This window comes from Vanrija albida, assembly GCF_041260175.1.
Source record: "Vanrija albida strain AlHP1 chromosome Unknown contig_3, whole genome shotgun sequence".
Taxonomy (NCBI): domain Eukaryota; kingdom Fungi; phylum Basidiomycota; class Tremellomycetes; order Trichosporonales; family Trichosporonaceae; genus Vanrija; species Vanrija albida.
Genome location: NW_027191422.1, coordinates 1,575,935 through 1,592,569, shown reverse-complemented (window position 1 = coordinate 1,592,569; position 16,635 = coordinate 1,575,935). Strand labels below are relative to the sequence as shown.

General features: G+C 65.2%; 8 protein-coding genes across 8 annotated transcripts; 5 read left to right on the top strand and 3 right to left on the bottom strand.

The window, feature by feature from the left end:
- Positions 1-363: 363 nt before the first annotated feature.
- Positions 364-1,668, top strand: Q8F55_003906 (uncharacterized protein; the record flags this gene model as incomplete). The annotated part of the gene is made up of 1 exon (XM_069352433.1): positions 364-1,668. One exon carries the CDS (start codon positions 364-366, stop codon positions 1,666-1,668), a length of 1,305 nt encoding a protein of 434 aa, XP_069209851.1.
- A 234-nt stretch (positions 1,669-1,902) lies between these two features.
- On the bottom strand, positions 1,903-3,431 carry Q8F55_003905 (uncharacterized protein; the record flags this gene model as incomplete). The annotated part of the gene is made up of 3 exons (XM_069352432.1): positions 1,903-2,783; positions 2,818-3,093; positions 3,128-3,431. The coding sequence occupies 3 exons, from the start codon at positions 3,429-3,431 to the stop codon at positions 1,903-1,905; spliced, it is 1,461 nt and encodes a 486-aa protein (XP_069209850.1).
- Positions 3,432-4,008: 577 nt separating this feature from the next.
- On the top strand, positions 4,009-6,417 carry LYS14 (lysine requiring protein; the record flags this gene model as incomplete). Its single annotated transcript, XM_069352431.1, has 9 exons — positions 4,009-4,205; positions 4,240-4,447; positions 4,488-4,555; positions 4,591-4,961; positions 5,000-5,100; positions 5,138-5,488; positions 5,586-5,685; positions 5,723-6,017; positions 6,054-6,417. The coding sequence occupies 9 exons, from the start codon at positions 4,009-4,011 to the stop codon at positions 6,415-6,417; spliced, it is 2,055 nt and encodes a 684-aa protein (XP_069209849.1).
- Positions 6,418-6,969: 552 nt separating this feature from the next.
- On the top strand, positions 6,970-8,683 carry Q8F55_003903 (uncharacterized protein; the record flags this gene model as incomplete). The annotated part of the gene is made up of 4 exons (XM_069352430.1): positions 6,970-7,453; positions 7,489-7,702; positions 7,737-8,064; positions 8,102-8,683. The coding sequence occupies 4 exons, from the start codon at positions 6,970-6,972 to the stop codon at positions 8,681-8,683; spliced, it is 1,608 nt and encodes a 535-aa protein (XP_069209848.1).
- A 77-nt stretch (positions 8,684-8,760) lies between these two features.
- Q8F55_003902 (uncharacterized protein) lies at positions 8,761-9,213 on the bottom strand (the record flags this gene model as incomplete). The annotated part of the gene is made up of 2 exons (XM_069352429.1): positions 8,761-8,949; positions 8,989-9,213. 2 exons carry the CDS (start codon positions 9,211-9,213, stop codon positions 8,761-8,763), a joined length of 414 nt encoding a protein of 137 aa, XP_069209847.1.
- A 473-nt stretch (positions 9,214-9,686) lies between these two features.
- Q8F55_003901 (uncharacterized protein) lies at positions 9,687-11,491 on the top strand (the record flags this gene model as incomplete). The annotated part of the gene is made up of 7 exons (XM_069352428.1): positions 9,687-9,876; positions 9,908-10,059; positions 10,093-10,857; positions 10,890-10,945; positions 10,981-11,135; positions 11,171-11,344; positions 11,388-11,491. The coding sequence occupies 7 exons, from the start codon at positions 9,687-9,689 to the stop codon at positions 11,489-11,491; spliced, it is 1,596 nt and encodes a 531-aa protein (XP_069209846.1).
- Positions 11,492-11,844: 353 nt separating this feature from the next.
- On the top strand, positions 11,845-14,000 carry Q8F55_003900 (uncharacterized protein; the record flags this gene model as incomplete). The annotated part of the gene is made up of 2 exons (XM_069352427.1): positions 11,845-12,102; positions 12,279-14,000. 2 exons carry the CDS (start codon positions 11,845-11,847, stop codon positions 13,998-14,000), a joined length of 1,980 nt encoding a protein of 659 aa, XP_069209845.1.
- Positions 14,001-14,123: 123 nt separating this feature from the next.
- Positions 14,124-16,576, bottom strand: Q8F55_003899 (uncharacterized protein; the record flags this gene model as incomplete). The annotated part of the gene is made up of 2 exons (XM_069352426.1): positions 14,124-16,380; positions 16,431-16,576. 2 exons carry the CDS (start codon positions 16,574-16,576, stop codon positions 14,124-14,126), a joined length of 2,403 nt encoding a protein of 800 aa, XP_069209844.1.
- Positions 16,577-16,635: the final 59 nt, after the last annotated feature.

Here is a 16,635-nt window from a genome sequence, read left to right as displayed (position 1 = left end):
TTATCAGCCCATGTGCACCCTCCGCCCCCAGGCCCAAGATAGCACACTTGGCGCCGCCGGCGCGCTGTCGCCCGGGCCCATGGGTCGAGTATAGCTCGCATCGCGCGAGCAGCGGTGCCGTGTAGCTCGCATTGCGCGAGCGGCGGGGGCGCGTAGCTTGCATCGCGCGAGCGGCGGCACGGCGTAGCTCGCATTGCGTGAGCCAGCTCGCAGTAGCGGGCATGGCGTGGCGGGTCGCCATTGTCGTCGCGGCGAGGTCGCCGAGCGGAGCGGGTCGGACGGCTTCGTCGAGAGGTGTAAGAGGGGCGTGAGCGCTCCTTGTACTCCGCACCCCCTCCGACACTGCCCCCCCCCCCCCCCGCCATGAAACCCACCACCGCCCTCCTCATCCTCGCGACCCTCGCCGGCGCGCTCGCGGTCCCCACCGACCCCCTCTACGCCAACCGCAAGCTGCAGCGCGACCTCGGCCTCGAGCGCATCCCGCTGTCCCGCACCCCCGCCTACGTGCCCGACATCCACAAGGCGCTGGCCAAGGCGCGGGCAAAGTACCACCCCAGCCGCTCATTCCGCTCCGGCGGCTCCGCCAACGGCAACGGCACCGTCACCTCCACCCCAGAGGACTACGACAACGCGTGGCTCACGCCCGTCTCCTTCGGCACGCCGCCGCAGGTGCTTACGCTCGACTTTGACACGGGCTCGTCGGACACGTGGGTCTTCTCGCCCGAGGTCGAGCCCGCCGAAGACGCCTGGGGCCACACCGTGTTCGACCCGGCCAAGTCGAGCAGCTTCACCAAGCTGGACGGGTACTCGTGGTTTATTGCGTACGGCGACTTCTCGAGTGCCTCGGGCGACGTGGGGACCGACGTCGTGAGCATCGGCGGGGTGGGGGTCAAGACGCAGGCGGTGCAGCTCGCGAAGCGTGTCTCGCACTCGTTCGCGCACGACAAGAGCAACAACGGCCTGCTCGGCCTCGCGTTCGACAACATCAACACCGTGCGGCCCGTCAAGCAGAAGACGTTCCCGACCAACCTCGCGGGCGAGGGCACGCTGCCGTCCGGCTCGCAGCTCTTCACGACGGCGCTGTATTCGACGCGGGACGCCGAGTCGTCCTTCTGGACATTTGGCTACATCGACGACGAGCTGGTCAAGGCGTCGGGCCAGGCGATCAAGTGGACGCCGGTGGCCGCCGAGAGCGGGTTCTGGCAGGTCGACCTCCCGCGCATCACTGTCGGCGGGAAGGAGACGGTGTTCGATGCGGGGAACAACGGCATCGTCGACTCGGGCACGACGCTCATCATCGTGCCGACGCAGTGGCTCGAGGCGTTCTACAGCGCCATCCCCGGCTCGGGCAAGGACGTCGACCCCGACTCGGGCGACGTCAGCTGGTGGTTCCCGAACGCGGCGCTCGACTCGCTCCCCGAGTTCAAGATCGAGATCGGCGGCACGCTGTGGACCGTGCAGCCTGAGGACCTCATCTACGACGGGCGTGATGCCAACTCGACGTACGGCGCGCTCCAGACCATTGACGAGGACACGACCATCCTCGGCGACACGTTCCTCAAGAGCGTGTACGCTGTGTGGGATACCGAGAACACGCGCATCGGGTTTGTGCCAAAGATCCAGAAGACGCAGAACCTCAAGCCCACGGGCATTGGCGGCCACCCGTAGGCTCGACCTGGGGCAACCCACCACGGGCGACTGGCGATGAGCTGAGATGGGAAAATGAGAAAACCCAATACAAGTCGTGGCAAGTTCCTAGAGAGAGGTAGAGTCGGTCGTAGACAGAATTGAACAGGCTCGGTCCGTAGACAGAAGTGAATGAATAGAGTCGCCCGTGGCACCGTCGATGCCTGCTGAGACTTGTTGCATACTGATTTTTGGCTTCTTCCCCTCCCCGCCACGCTACAACTTTCCCGCCACAACCTCGCCGCGGCGCAGCTTGCCCTTCCTGCCTGGCCCGTTGAGCCACTCGATCGCCTGGCCCGCGGCGTTGCGCCCCGCGATGACCGCGCCCTCCATGTATCCCTTCCACACGGGCGAGTTCTCTGTGCCGGCGAAGAAGAGGCGGTCCGTCGGCTCGCCCGACGCCTTCTGGAGCAGGAGGAACTGGCCTGGCGGGTACAGCGCGACAGGCGCGCCGCGCGACCACTCCTCGTTGATCCACTCGAGCTCGAAGATCTCGGCGGGGTGCGCGGCGTCCTGGGGCCGCTGGAAGGCCGCGCCGACCTCGGCAATCACCGCCGCGTGCCGCTCCGCCCTGCTCAGCTGCGACCAGCGCAGGCCGCGCTGGTCCGTGATGAAGCACGTGAGGCTGTACTGCCTCGGCGGCATGCCGCGCACATCAAGCCCGCGCGCGTACACGCCGTCCGAGGAGTCGAGCGTGATCCCCACATACCCGTCCGGGAGGAACGAGCTGCCAGAGTACCCCGCCTCGTACCACCACGGCCGGTCGTACGCGAGGATGACCTTGCAGTAGTAGCCTACGAACGAGCGCTCGACCGCCTGCCGCTGCAGCAGGGGGAGCGGGGGCTCGAACCGGATGTTGGAGTAGAGCGGGGTCGGGAGCGCGAGGATGGCCGCGTCGGCCGTGAAGGTCGCTCCGGCGCGCGTAGTGACCACGACGATGTCGCGCGTGCGCACCACGCTCGAGACGGGCTGCTCGAGCCGCACAGACCCCGCGGGGAGGAGGGACGCGAGGTACACCGACATGGACTGGTTGCCGTTGCGCGTGCGCTGGTACTGCCCGCCCTTGCGGTTGTCGGACGTGAGCGAAACCCAGCCGCCTGGGGGTCAGTGGCGTGGCGGGGGGCAACTCACCGCACGACTTGATGTAGTGCAGGAGGAAGAGAAACGAGATCTCGCGCGCCGCGCCGCCCCAGATGGCGCCGACGACCGGGTCGAGCTCGGCGTGGATCTGCTCGGGCGTGGCGCCGGCCTCAAGGAACCAGGTGTACGCGCTCATCTCGTCGAGCTGCACCGCGTTCGGGGTTTGAGCGACGTCGGCAATGTCCACGCTGTCTGCCAGCGCCTGGAGCTGCGTCTTGAGCGGGTACAGCGGGTCCTTGGGGTCGAGCTCGTTGACCGTAGCTGCGGCTGCCGCGTCAGCGGGGTTGCTGCGAGAACATACGGAACAGCTCGCGCGCGCCCGACGACGCATGGTACACGATCGACGAGCCGTCGATGTTCTGCTCGAAGTACCGGTTCCCCGCCTCCTCCGCGAGGCGCGTGATCGTCGGCTGCGTGTGCTCGTTGATCCAGGCCGCGCCGAGCTCGACGTTGCCCCCGGCCTTGGTGCGCACCGACCACGTCTTGCCGCCGACGCGGTCGCGCGCCTCGAGCACCGTCACGCTCTTGCCCGCTTCGTGCAGCTTGCGCGCGGCGGACAGGCCCGAGAGGCCGCCGCCGATGACGATGATGTCGCTGTGGGTCATGGTGTGGGGGGAGGGGCTGAGATGGTACTCCGGCTGCGCGCCGCCACGAACGTCTTATAGCCCTCGGCTTGGGGCAGCGGACAGCTCGCCATGCCGAGTAGCCGGCGCGGCGCACCTCGTGACCACTGCCGGACATTGAGTTGTCCACTCCGCAGCGATAGCACGAGCATAGGTGCACCGATGAGGATGAGCGCGAGCGCGCATGATACCGCAGATGGCGGCACTCATGCCGACCTCGGCAACCACGTGGCGAGAACTCGGCTTATCCGAGGCCGAGATCGACACTGACCTCCCCATCTCACAGTTTGTCCACGCTCCCTCACTCCCCCCTCAGCTGCCCCAGAACTGGCAGAACAGAGACGACAAGCGAGTGCCTGCGGCCACATCCCGGCTGGTGCGAGCCTGACCAGCTGCGACGCGGACCTCGATATCGCATCGTCCTCGTGACCACTCTCGTCTCGCTCGGGGGGCTTATCATAAACTCGCCTCGCCTCGCTTCACCCGACTCGCCCCCACACCTCTCAACCGAATCCTATCTCGCTCAGTCAAGCCCCACACCTGTCACCCGTGTGCTGCGATGTCCGGCCCCGCAGTGTCATTCAGCTACGCCCCGTCCGGGGCCCTCGTCCTCGAGATCCGCGAGCCGTGCCCCGGCTGCAAGCACACCCACCCGACCGAGAAGGCGCAGTGGGACGTGATTATCCGCGCGACGTCCACATGGATCGCAGAGAACAACCCTGTGTGCCGCCGCTTCTCTGGCATCCTCCCTTGGGCGTGAGTGTGTGGCTCCGCCGACACTGACGGCCAGGAGGACGCTCTCGCCGTCGACTGAGCTCGCCAAGGACAGGACCGGCACCGGCGCTCCTCAGCTCCCAGCTCCTGTAGCCACAAAAGTCATCGTCCCCGTCTCCGTCCCAGCGCGGTCGGAGCTCCCAATACGCACGCCCAAACTTGGCCGCTCAGTCTTCGGCTGCACGACCTGCAAGCAGCGCAAGGTCAAGTGCGACCAGCGGAGGGTGAGGAGGCCCAACAGGGGAGATCGTGCACTGACGACAGCCCTCATGCGCAAACTGCTCTCGCAAATCCGGGCGCAAGTGCGTGTACGAGTATGAGTTCGTGGACAGGTGGGTTGTGGAGCTGGGCGATCGCTGACATCAAGGTCGCAGTCGCCGTCTGAGCCTGCCCAGGCGCCAACTCCTGCCCCGGAGACTCCTTTCGCACCGGAGAGCAATGTGGGGCTCGCAGACATTGCACCAGATGTCCTCCGAACTTCAGCACCATGGTTCCAGGAGGCTTCAACATCCTTCCAGGCCACTGCGGTCGCTGCCACTCCGCTTAACCCCTCCGTCAGCGATACCTCGCCTGACACCAGCCCTGCCGGGGTCGAGTACTCCGCTACCGTGGCCACCTTCCCCATGGCAGGTCCCAGTCAACCTTTCCTCGGAGGGTTGAGCGGTCCACCAGGACAGCTGCTCCCGGTGTCAGACAAGCTACAACGCCAGTTCCCAGGCGAGCTGAACACAGACATCAGTCAGTCTCGCGACCTTGCAGTTGCTAACCTGGCACAGTGTCCAGACGAACGGATCAGGACTGGCTCGAGCGATGTGTCGATACAAATGGACTCACATGGTTTATCGATGCCAGTGAGGTGATCGACCAACGCGTGCTGGTAAGTGGACCCTGCCGCGCACCCCCTCACACCACAGCACTCGCAGCAGAGGAAGACCTGCAACGACCACCGGCAGACCCTCCTGTCCACGTGCTGGGACGCGTACCTCGGCTTTCATGGCAAGATCCCGCTCGTCCTCGACAATGTCGATGACCTCGTATCGACGGCCATCCTTCAGGCTTTCGTTGCGGTGGGCGCACAGCACTATGCGTACCGGGCCAAAATGCGAATGATGCCATACGAGGACCACCTGGCGGGCGCGGTGGCAATGTCCAGACTGGCAGTCGAAGCGACCAAGCGAGTCATCGACAGTGCCGGACCAGATGGGCTCGCCCCATTGACAGAAGCCAAGCTGCTCATGGCGCAGAGCATGGCCTTTACAGAGGGCGTGAGTGCTGGCCAAGATTCATTGCTAACTGTAGTGTATTGCGGGCAACCGGAGGGGTCTAGATGCACTCAATCAGCAACTAGCTGGGATCCAACAGTTTGGCGGGCCTCAGGCGTCGATCAAACGGCTGTCTGCCGACCCGCGCACCGCACCCAGCGGTCTTGAAGTCGTCTCAGTGGCTATCTGCGAGGTGATCCGTGAGTAGTGACAAGCTGACCGCCCCTGACCACTCAGAGAGCTTGGTACGCGGGAATCCCAGCGACATCTCACCCGACGGCAAGGTGACATGGATGGAGGAGTTCGGCCCTTCACACCGCATCATCCCAGAGTGCTTCGGCTTCAGCCTAGGCATGGTGCAGCTCATGGCGCAAACAGTCCATGTCCTGTACGGCGCAGAGGAAACCACGGGCCCCGGCCACATCGGCAACCTTGAGCGGCTGAAGACACTGTATCGGAGTCTGAGCACGACCTCCCTGGTCGCAATCTACGCTTCTCCGCAGTCGCCGCGCGTGCAGGCAGGCGACCTTCTGTAGGCCAGCGAGAAAAGGCTCAACTGACGGCCCAGCTTTCGGCAAACGCTCTGCTGCCTGATTTACATGGACGGCTTCAACCTCGGGCCGTCGGATGCGCTCGTGGCCCGGGCGTCCGATGCCATTGTCGAGCTGCTGGTCGACGCCGTGGCCCAGGGGATATACACGGCGCGGTGGCTGCTCCCGATCATTGTTGGCGGGTCGCTGTGCGCGCCCGAGCGGCAGGACAGCGTCCGCTCGGTGTTTGAGGCCATGGCGCTGACTTGTGGCTGCAACGACATTCACCTGTCCCTGCGTCTCGTCGAGGAGGTGTGGGCCCGCAGAGATAAGGGCCAGGACGACTGGGGCTGGCGCGAGGTCATATGCGAGGGCGGGGTGTGGGATGTCCTGTACTTGTAGTAGAGTGGGGGAATGTATACAGGTGGGGCAGGCTATACTGGGATCGTTATCGTCGACGGCGTTTGTGGATGAGAGGCGCCGGATGGATGTCGCCTCCAGACCAGATAAGGACGGACAAGGCACCCGTTGGACAGCTGCCGTCGTGATTGTATTCCGTCAGCCATGCTGGGTAGCCATCAACATCCGACTCGTCATGACTTCACGATACACCTCCCCACTCTGCTCGGCTCTTAAACGCACATGCTCACCACAAAGTGGGCGGGCGACCCCATCACCGACAACCTACCCGCTCTCTCCAGCGCCGCCGATATCCCGGCAATTGCTTCTCGTCACAAGACCAGTCGAACCCTACCTTCTCCAAGCTAACCCAACCTTCCTAAGCGAGACCCAAGCAGTAACGCCTGAACACCCACGGATAAATGACCAGAGTCATCGCTCATGTGCTCCGCACACCTGATCCACATGATAACTCTTTCTCTAGACGGGCCTGGGGCCTGATAAAAGGTTGATGGGCGGACGGGGCAACATCCACCCCACACCCTCACCGACACAATGCGCGGGCCCCTCCTCCTCGGCGCCCTCGCCTCCCTGGCATCGTGCACCGCCCTCCCGTCCCCGCGGAACAGCGACGGCACCCACGCTCAGGTCATCATCCTTGGCGGCGGCATCGCCGGCATCTCGCTCGCGCGGTCGCTCATCACCGAGCACAACATCACCGACATCCTGCTGGTCGAAGCGCGCGACGAGCTCGGGGGCCGCGCGCACACCGAGACGCTGTACTCCAACGCGACGGGCCAGAGCGTCACCGTCGAGAAGGGGTGTAACTGGATCCAAGGGCCGGGCAAGGAGCCGATCCTCGAGCTCGCCAAGAAGTGGGGGCTGAAGACTGCGCCGCAGAACTACAGCGACGTCAGCTGGTTCCAGGGGCTCGGCATCGAGGCAGACGGCGCGCGCGGGCACTTCCTCGACGACGCCGAGCAGGAGGAGTTCATGGCGGGGTACGACAACTTCCTTGAGAACGCACCAGGCTACTCTAGTGAGTGGGGACAGGGGGGTGAGCTAACGACCCAGCCTGGCGCCAGAACAACTCGCTCGTCGACCTGAGCGTCCGCGTCGCCACGTCCATCATGGACTGGATCCCCGTCAACCCGCTCCAGCTGGCGTACGAGTACTGGAACATCGACTACACGTTTGCGCAGCCGCCCGAGATCAGCAGCTTTGAGAACGCGTTCGCGCAGGAGGCGGGCATCGCTGAGGAACAGGACGACTTTGTCGTGGATCAGCGGTGGGTGTGGGACGTTGGGCGTGGCTGACGGAAGGGGGTACAAGTACCTCTTTGTTCAGGAGGCGCGCGAGCTCTTCGGGCAGGAGCTCGACGACCCGCGCCTGCGGCTCTCGACCACGGTGAAGACGATCGACTGGTCGGCGGCCGAGTCGGGCGGCGACATCGTCGTCCACACCGACTGCGGGAGCTTCAGCGCGCCACACGTCGTGTCCACGTTCTCGGTCGGCGTCCTCCAGCACCAGGACGTGCACTTCACCCCCCGGCTCCCCGACTGGAAGAAGGAGGCCATCTTCACTTTCGGAATGGCTACATACCAAAAAATCTTCCTGTTGTTTGACGAAATGTTCTGGGGCGACGAACAGGTAAGCTGGCGTGTGACAATGGCAGCTGAGACCACAGTACGTCGTATACGCCGACCCCGACCAGCGCGGGCGCTACGCCGTGTGGCAGAACATCAACGCGCCTGGCTTCTTCCCGCAGAACACGACCAACAACATCATCATGGTGACGGCGACCGACACGTTCGCGCGGCGCAACGAGGAGCTGAGCGACGACGAGATCCAGGGCGAGGCGTTCGCCGTCCTGCAAGAGATGTACGGCGCGGACATTCCTCAGCCGGCCGATATCCTCGTGCCACGCTGGACGCTGGACCCGCTCTACCGCGGCTCGTACTCCAACTGGCCGCTGGGCGCGCTCGACCAGCACCACGCCAACCTCGGCCAGCCGCTCGGCGGCGGCAGCTCGTGGCTCCACTTCACGGGCGAGGCGATGAGCGCCGACTCGTTCGGGTACGTCCAGGGCGCGTGGGACGAGGGGATCAACACGGCAGGCGTGATCGCCGAGTGCCTTTCCGGAAAGTGCCCCGCCGCCGAGGCCTTCGAGGCGCTCACGACGTGCGCGCAGACGGGTACGGCGCTGGCACGTCGCGGGCCGGCGACACGCCGGGGCCATGGTCGCAGGGCGCGCGGTGTGCGCCGATAAGCCCAAGTGTCAAGCGCACTGGGACAGTCGTAATAGTTGTGAGCTGCATCTAAGAGTTGTGACACGCATGCATAGTGCTACAAGTTGGCCTTGGCCGCGTCGCCGACCCAGGCCTGCGCTTCGATCTCGATCCCCATCCCGTCAAACGCGAGGGTGTTGACCCCGATAACACTCATGGCGGGGATGGCCGAGCCGTAGATCTCGTTGAGGCGCTCAAGCAGCGGCTTCGCAAAGGTGTCGAACTCGCCCGTGACGAAGACGAGGAGCTAGCGAGCGTCAGCTCCCCAGGCCCCCTCAAAACGCACCTTGAACACGTCGTGCAGCGACGCACCCGCAGCACGCAGCGCGGCCTCGACGTTGCGCAGCGCCTGCTCGACCTGCGCCCTGGGCTCACGCACGACCTGCAGCTGCGCGTCCCACCCGCCCTGCCCGGACAGGTGGACGACGGGGCCGACGCGCACGGCCTGGCAGAGCCCGCTCTGGGCCATGAGGTCGCCTGCGCCGGGGTAGTTGAACGTGGGGAAGGGCATTGTGAGGTGGGGAGGGTGCGCTGGCTCGCGATAGCACTTTAATGCGAGGTGTCGCCAGCTTCAACGCGCGGCTGCTGATAGCCAAATGGAGGGGGCGGGCCGGCTGCCACTTCGGCACGCGTGCCGCCGCCACACTCGCTCGCGCCGAGCGAGATCTCGGGATATGCGAGCGAGCTTGGCGGGGTGTCTTGCCCGCGACGCACGCGAGTTTACGCGGGTTCGCGCAGCTCGACATGCAGCTCACATGACCTGGGGTTCATGGATGATACGCGACGTAGCCGTTATCATTGGGGAGCGGGGGCGGGGGTGGGGTAGTCGCGCGGCTCGGCTCATCTCGTGGCGGAGTGGCCGTGCCAGATCCTTGCCGGCGCAGCCCTGTGGCGGCCAGTCTGTATCCGGAATCTCGAGACCACAACATCTCCTTATAAGGGTACGATGGCTCTCTCTCGACCGTATTCTACTAACTACTCACAATGTCACATGCGGACAAGGACAAGGCCACGCCCGAGGACAAGGACCAGGTGACGACGTCGGTCGTCGACGCAAAGTACGACCGCGATGCCGAGCTCGATCCGACCAAGCTCGAGCTCGAGCACATAGTGCACGCGCACGGGCTGTCTGGAGCCGTCACCAACGTCGACGAGCTCAACCAGGGCTTCTCTAGTATGTCTCGCTCCCTTCGCCGCTGACTCAGTCCCCTCCCTCATGGCTGTCGCGCTCGTGCTCGGCGGCGCGTGGGCCGCCGTCATCCAGACGATGAGCAGCACCATCATCTACGGCGGGGGCGTTGTGCTCATTTACGGGCTCTGGATCACGGGCTTCGGCTTCCAGATGATCTACATGTCTGTGCGTTGCTCCTCCAGGCGGCACTGACCCCAGCTCGCTGAGATGGCGTCCGCGTGGCCCACGTCCTCGGGCCCGCAGGAGTGGGCGTTCCAGCTCTTCCCGGCCAGGTGGAAGCGCTTCGCGTCGTACGGCATCGCGTGGGCACTCTGCATGGTCTACCTCTTCGCGACTATGATCTCGACCGTGCTCGAGGCGCGCCAGATCCTCGGGCTCGTGGCCTACGCTGTGCCCGGGTACATTCCGACCAAGCCGCAGGTGTGGGCGCTCAATGCGGGCCTGTGCATCGTGAGCGGGGTGGTCAACATCTTCGGGATCAAGGCCATGCACCGCCTGCAGACGTTCAGCCTCGTGTGGTTCTGCGCCGGCTTCCTCATCTGGCTCGTCGCGCCGGTCGCCGTGTCGCCGACCCACGCGCAGGCCAAGGAAGTCTTCGGCACCGTGCTCAACATGTCGGGGTGGAGCGATTTTGTGGCCCTCATGATCTCCCTCGGGTCTATTGGTGTAGGGTACGGCGTGCCCGACGCCGTCACTCACCTCGCCGAGGAGACATCCCGGCCGCACGTCGACATCCCACGCGCCATGATTGCCAGCCCTCTCATCTCGCTCGTGACTGCGACGGCCACGTCCATCTCCATCCTCTTCTGCGGCGTTGATCTCCTCGCCATGGCTACGACAGAGACTGGCGTGCCGTACCTCTACTTCCTCGACCATACGCTCGGCTCCCGCGCCGGCGTCATCTGCCTGAGCGTCATCATTCTCTACTCGCAGTTCATGGCCATCTTCGAGTGCCAGTTGACGGTGGGTGCGGGTGTGGCATTGCTGACGCGCAGAGCTCGCGCTCGCTCTTTGCTTTCGCGCGGGAGGGTGGCGCGTTCGCCCCGAAGTAGTGAGTGGGCTCGCGGTCTCACGCACTCACCCCAGCCTCGGTGCAGTCCACCCCAAGCTCCAGGTGCCGCTGTGGGCGATCGTGACCAACGTAGTCTTCTGCTCGCTCTTCACCCTCATCCTCCTCGGGTCGGATACCGCGCTCAACTCGCTGTGCAACTCGGCGGCGGGTTTGCTCGGGGCGGCGTATAGTGAGTGTGGGGGAAGGCCCGGCTGACCCTCCCAGTCCCTCTGATCGGCATGCACCTGCTCAACAAGCGCCACCTCGCCAACCCCGGCCCCACACACTACGGCCGCTGCTTCGGATGGTTCTGCAACGTCGCAGCAGTCGTCTATCTCTCCTTCACGCTCATCTTCTACCACTTCCCGTACACGTACCCTTTCGACAAGGACACGTTCAGTGCGTGACGCGGGAGGCAGGGGAAGGCCAGCTGACGCCACAGACTACAACATTGTGATTGTGCCCGGGCTGCTCGGCCTCGGCCTGCTTGCGTGGTTTATCTGGGGTCGCAAGTCGTACATCCTCCACCGTGTTACCGACGAGTAGTGCAGTGTAAGAGGGGGATAAGTTGTAAGCAAGAGTATAGCAAGAGGAAATGGAATGCAATTAGGGTGGCTCCCCTGGGCTTGCCGTCGGCCATGTCCGTCACATGGCCGAGTCGCCGCCGTTCCCGATCGCCTCAGCTCTCGCTTCGCTCACTGCGCCGCGCGCGGCGCGCGGCGTCACAGCTCGCCATTCGTTATTGACAAAAGTCATCCGCGGCCCCACCGAGCAACTCGCTCTTGCTCTATCCGTCTCAGCGGCGCGCTCGCTTCCTTGTGTATACTTATTAGACCGCTCGCCGCCGGGTCACCGGTGCATCGACCAGCTCTTGCCCCATCTCGCTATCGCACCCGGCCATGTCTGAAACGACCCCGCTCCTCCCGCCACCCACGACGGCGGCGCAAGCCCCGTTCCTCGCCCAGCGTGTGCGCCGCTCGCTCTCAGCCGACGACGACGACTGTCACCGCTCATCAGCGTTCCGCCGGTGGGCGCCATACGTCCTCGTCCTGCTCGTCGGCCTCGGCGCGGGCTTCGGCGCCGCGACGGCCTACAACCATGTCCGAGGGCGTAAGGATGACGGACCGATGGTGCCGCCCGTCTCCAGGCTACCCCCAGTGAGTTGGATCGCGTCGCGGAGCTCCTCCGAGCTACGACCGAGGTCGCGACGAGAGGATGCGGCGCGGCGCGGCGCGGATGGCGGATGGCACAGACCGTGTTGACGTGCTCGCCCATCGCGTGCTCGCAACCCTGACGGCGCGGCGATGGCGAAGACCGCAGCTCACACCCCCAGCCAACAGGCCTCCCTCGCAACCCCGCGTACCTCCTCGGTCCTGGACGCGCAGCTGTAGCGTCGGAGGAAAAGACGTGCTCGGAGCTCGGTCTCACGATCCTGCGAGACAAGAATGGCACGGCAGTCGATGCGGCCATTACCACGACCCTCTGCATCGGCCTTTTGAACGCCTTCAGCTCGGGCATTGGCGGCGGCGGGTTCGCGCTCGTCTCCCTCCCCAAGGGACAGAGCTACGACACCGAGGCGGACGTGGCCGACGACGTGCAGCTGCTCATCGGTGACCGCGACAAGGCGCGGGACGCGCGTGTCGTCGCCATCGACTTTAGAGAAACCGCTCCTGCCGCAGCCACCAAGGACATGTACAAGGATGCCGGGCGCTACGCGTCCCAGGTTGGCGGGCTCGCGGTTGGCACGCCAGGCGAGCTGCGCGGGCTGGAGCGCGCGCACGCCATCTACGGCAAGGTCGATTGGGCCGACCTGGTGCTGCCTGTCGCGCACCTGGCCCGCCAGTTCCAAGTGAGCCGCGAGCTCGCGCGCCGTATCCGCTACTTTGGCGGGTTCATGCTCGCCGACCCCGCGTGGGCGGATGTGTATGCGCCGACCGGCCAGCTGGCGATCGAGGGCGACTGGATCTCGCGCCCGACGTACGCGGCGACGCTCGAAACTATCGCCAAGAAGGGCGCCGGCGCGCTCTACGAGGGCGAGATTGCCGAGGACATTATCGACACGGTCAAGGCGCGCGGCGGCATTCTCACCCACAAAGATTTGCAGGGGTACAAGGAGAGAGTGTACCCCGCCATCAGCGGCAGTTTTGCCGGCCAGGATATCTACACGACCGACGCGCCCGGCTCGGGCGGCGTCATGCTCGGCATGCTCAACATCCTCGACGGGCTGGCGCACACGCACAACCGCTCGGCGTGCTGGGACGAGCTGTCGGCCCACCACACGATCGAGGCCATGAAGTTTGCGTTTGGCGCAAGGTCAGAGGTCACCGACCCCAAGTTTGCGACTAACCTCACGCGCCTCGCCGAGTTCCGCACCAAGGCGTGGGCCGACGAGCAGCGCAGGAAGATCACGTACGCGACCCACGGGCCAGGATACTACGGCCTTGTTCACGACACGCCGCTCGACCACGGTACCACGCACCTGTCCGTCGTGGACCAGTGGGGCGGCGCGGCCAGCGTGACGTCGACGGTCAACCTCATCTGGGGCAGCCATGTCATGTGCCCGAAGACCGGCATCATTCTCAACGACGAGCAGGACGACTTTGCCGTGCCCGGCGTGCCCGACGCGTTCGGTCTGCAGCCCAGCCCGTGGAACTACCCTGCGCCCGGGAAGCGGCCCCTGTCGTCGACGGCGCCGAGCGTCGTGTTCGACAAGCACGGCGACCTCCGCGCCGTGCTCGGCGGCTCGGGCGGCAGCCGCATCTTCCCGTCCGTGGCGCAGGTGCTGCTCAATCTCGCGTGTGGGGATGACATTTCTGCCGCGGTCGAGCGTCCTCGCCTGCACAACCAGGTCTCGCCGGGCATCACAACGCTCGAGGTTGGCCCAGAGCGCCCGGCTGACGCGTGGCTCGCCGCGCTTAAGGCGAGAAACCACACGATTGGCCAGTTCGACATCAACGTCGGCGCGAGCGAGGTCCAGGCCGTGCTTCTCGACAAGCACGGCCGCGTGTTCGCCGCGAGCGATAGCCGCAAGAACGGCATCGCCGCCGCCTACTGATATCCTGTACAACAGCATTGCATGGTTCTTATGAAACAGATTATGATTCACCGCGCTAACGTTATGCGTGTTATGCAACTATGCGACTTGGATGTTTACAACTGGTGGGAGAGATGGGGGCTCCTAGCCCCGGGCGCGGTCGAGCAGGTTGAGGAGGCTCACCGCGCCCTGGCGCACAGTGACGCTGTCCGATTCGGCGAGTTCGCGGACGCGCGTCTTGAGCTGGTACGGCTGGAGGAGGTCGACGACGGCCTGGCGGGGGCGGTGGGAGCGCGAGTTGGACTCGACGAGGTGGCGGAGGGCGCGGAGCGCGGGGATGCGCACCTCGTCGTACGGCACATTGAGGGTCGAGCTGAGCGACTCGAGCAGCTCGACGCGACCAGTAATGACGGAGCGGAGGCGCTCGTTACCGAGCGCGAGGTGGCTGAGGATGAACAGGCCGGGCTCGCAGAGATCGAGGTCGACGTCGACAGTCGGCCGGATGCTGTCCGCCACGACGTTGATGACGAACTCGAGGCCCAGAGCGTCGACGGTGCGGTTCATCTCGGTCGGCGTCTGGTCGTCGAGCAGGTTCTGCAGCATGTCGAGCGCTTGTGCGCGCAGCGTCTTTGGTGTCTCGGGCGAGAGGAAGCGACGGAGCGTGTCCCATCCCAGCGCCGTCATGACATCGGCCTTGAGTGGCTCGCCGGCATGGTACGTGACGTTCTTGAGGGCCCAGAGGGCGTTGAGGGCCAGCGGCTCATGCGAAGACGCGGTGAGTTCGACCAGCAGCTCGAGGCCGCCGTTCGCGAGCAACTTGTCCTTGAGCGGAGAGAAGTTGGTCACGAGGTTACAGATTGTCGCGGTGGCCGCCACCTCGACAGTCCACGAGCGGTCGCCGAGCTCCTCTTCGAGCGAGATATCCATGCCGTCGTCGCCCTCCGGGTCGATCGGGCCGTCGCTGGGCTCGGCGCGGCGGCGGGTGACCTCTCGCTTGAGCGCGGCCACGACCTCCTCGCCGACGCCCGAGTCGACAATGGACGTGCGCACAATGGCGACGGTGCGAGACAGAGCCCGGGCGAGCGAGCACGCGGCCGCACGAACGCCATAGCTCGGGTGGCTGAGGGCCGCACACACCAGCGGGAGGACCGGGGGCGAGGCATCGGCAATGAGGGAACGCGTCGGCTCGTGGTTGAATGCCAGGGCCGCCAGTGCTATCAACACTGCCTCACGCATGCGGGACGCGGCGTCGTGCCCGAGCTCGCCGCGCGCCTCGTCGGCGTCGACTTGGATAAGCATGCTGATGAGCAGGTTCGGGCACCCCTGCTCCGCTGCGGCCTTCTGCAGCCGCTCGTCGTCGGACACGAGCGCCGCGAGTACAAAGCATAGCTTGACGCGCTCCTCAACCGCTTCGGTGCGCATGAGCTTGACGATGACGCTCAGGAGGTTGAGGTTGGTCAGGTTGACGTTGGTGAGGCTGATGATGGAGCGCTCGCGTGGGGGGCTAGATTTGATGGCCTTGAGGACATGGGTGAGGCATCCTGCGACAGCGATCCGAACGCCAGGAGGTCCCGTCTCCATCAGCTGGACGAATACGGCGACATCGGGGAACGGCATCGGTTCTTCGTCGGTGCTGATGGCTATTGGGGTCGTGGCTGACCATTCGCGGATGTACGATGCGACGCGCGGCTGGCCTTTGACGAGGGCGGCGAGAAGGTCGAGTGCCGCTTCCAGAAGCTTGGCGTTTGGCTTGCGGCCTGGAATGAACCAGTTCGCGATGGTCTCAAGCAGATGACTTGTGAGGAATGGCGGCGCGTCGGAGTCGGTGCCGACGGAGCTCGTTGGATGGAGGCCAAGCGCCTCGCGGTGGGACGGGAGCTGGATGAGGCGCGCGAGGAGCTGGTACAGCGGCAGCAGGACGACGGGGTCGGCGCACGCGTCGAGGAGGCCCAGGAGCGCCGTGTAGTTCTGGGGCTCGAACACGAGCACGAGGGCGGCGCTGGCCTCGGCCTTCCATTCCGCGACGTTGCCTTTCGGGCCGACGCGCGCGGGCATGATCACGTCCTCGCCCACCAGGCCGGTACCGACGACCTTTGGTTCGGCCCCTACCCCCCACATGTGGCCCCACACAGCGTCGGCGGTCGCGCCGAGGACGTTGCGGAGAGCGCGGAGGAGCGGGGGCAGCATGCGGCGCGCGCCGGGGTGCAGCGAGTGCCGCTCGGGCGACGGCGGGAGCGCGCAGATGACGGCGAGGATCCTCTCAGGTGCGCGCGCGGCCAGAAGCGGTCTCAGCGTCAACGAGCCTGCAGAGCCGAGCGCGCCGATAATGACGGCTGTTTCGGCCACAAGATCGACGCTGAGGTCATCTCCTGGGGCTGGGGGGACGAGGAGCCCCAGCAGGCTATTGCGAGTCAGCGGGTGCAACACACTATTCCATCGGTTGCCACTTACAAACTCAACAGAGCATCATCCCCTGCATACTCGACCTTCTTCCATGTGTTGCCGATGACTGCGTTCTTGAGCTCCTTGAGTGCTCTGAGCAGGTCTGCTGGAGCCTCGGCCGCCTTGAGCGCCTCGAGTGTGACCGAGGTGGTCATGCCTTTGGGTAGAGTGGTGGGGGCTGCGCCGGGTGCGCTGTTTGCTGAGGGGATGCAAG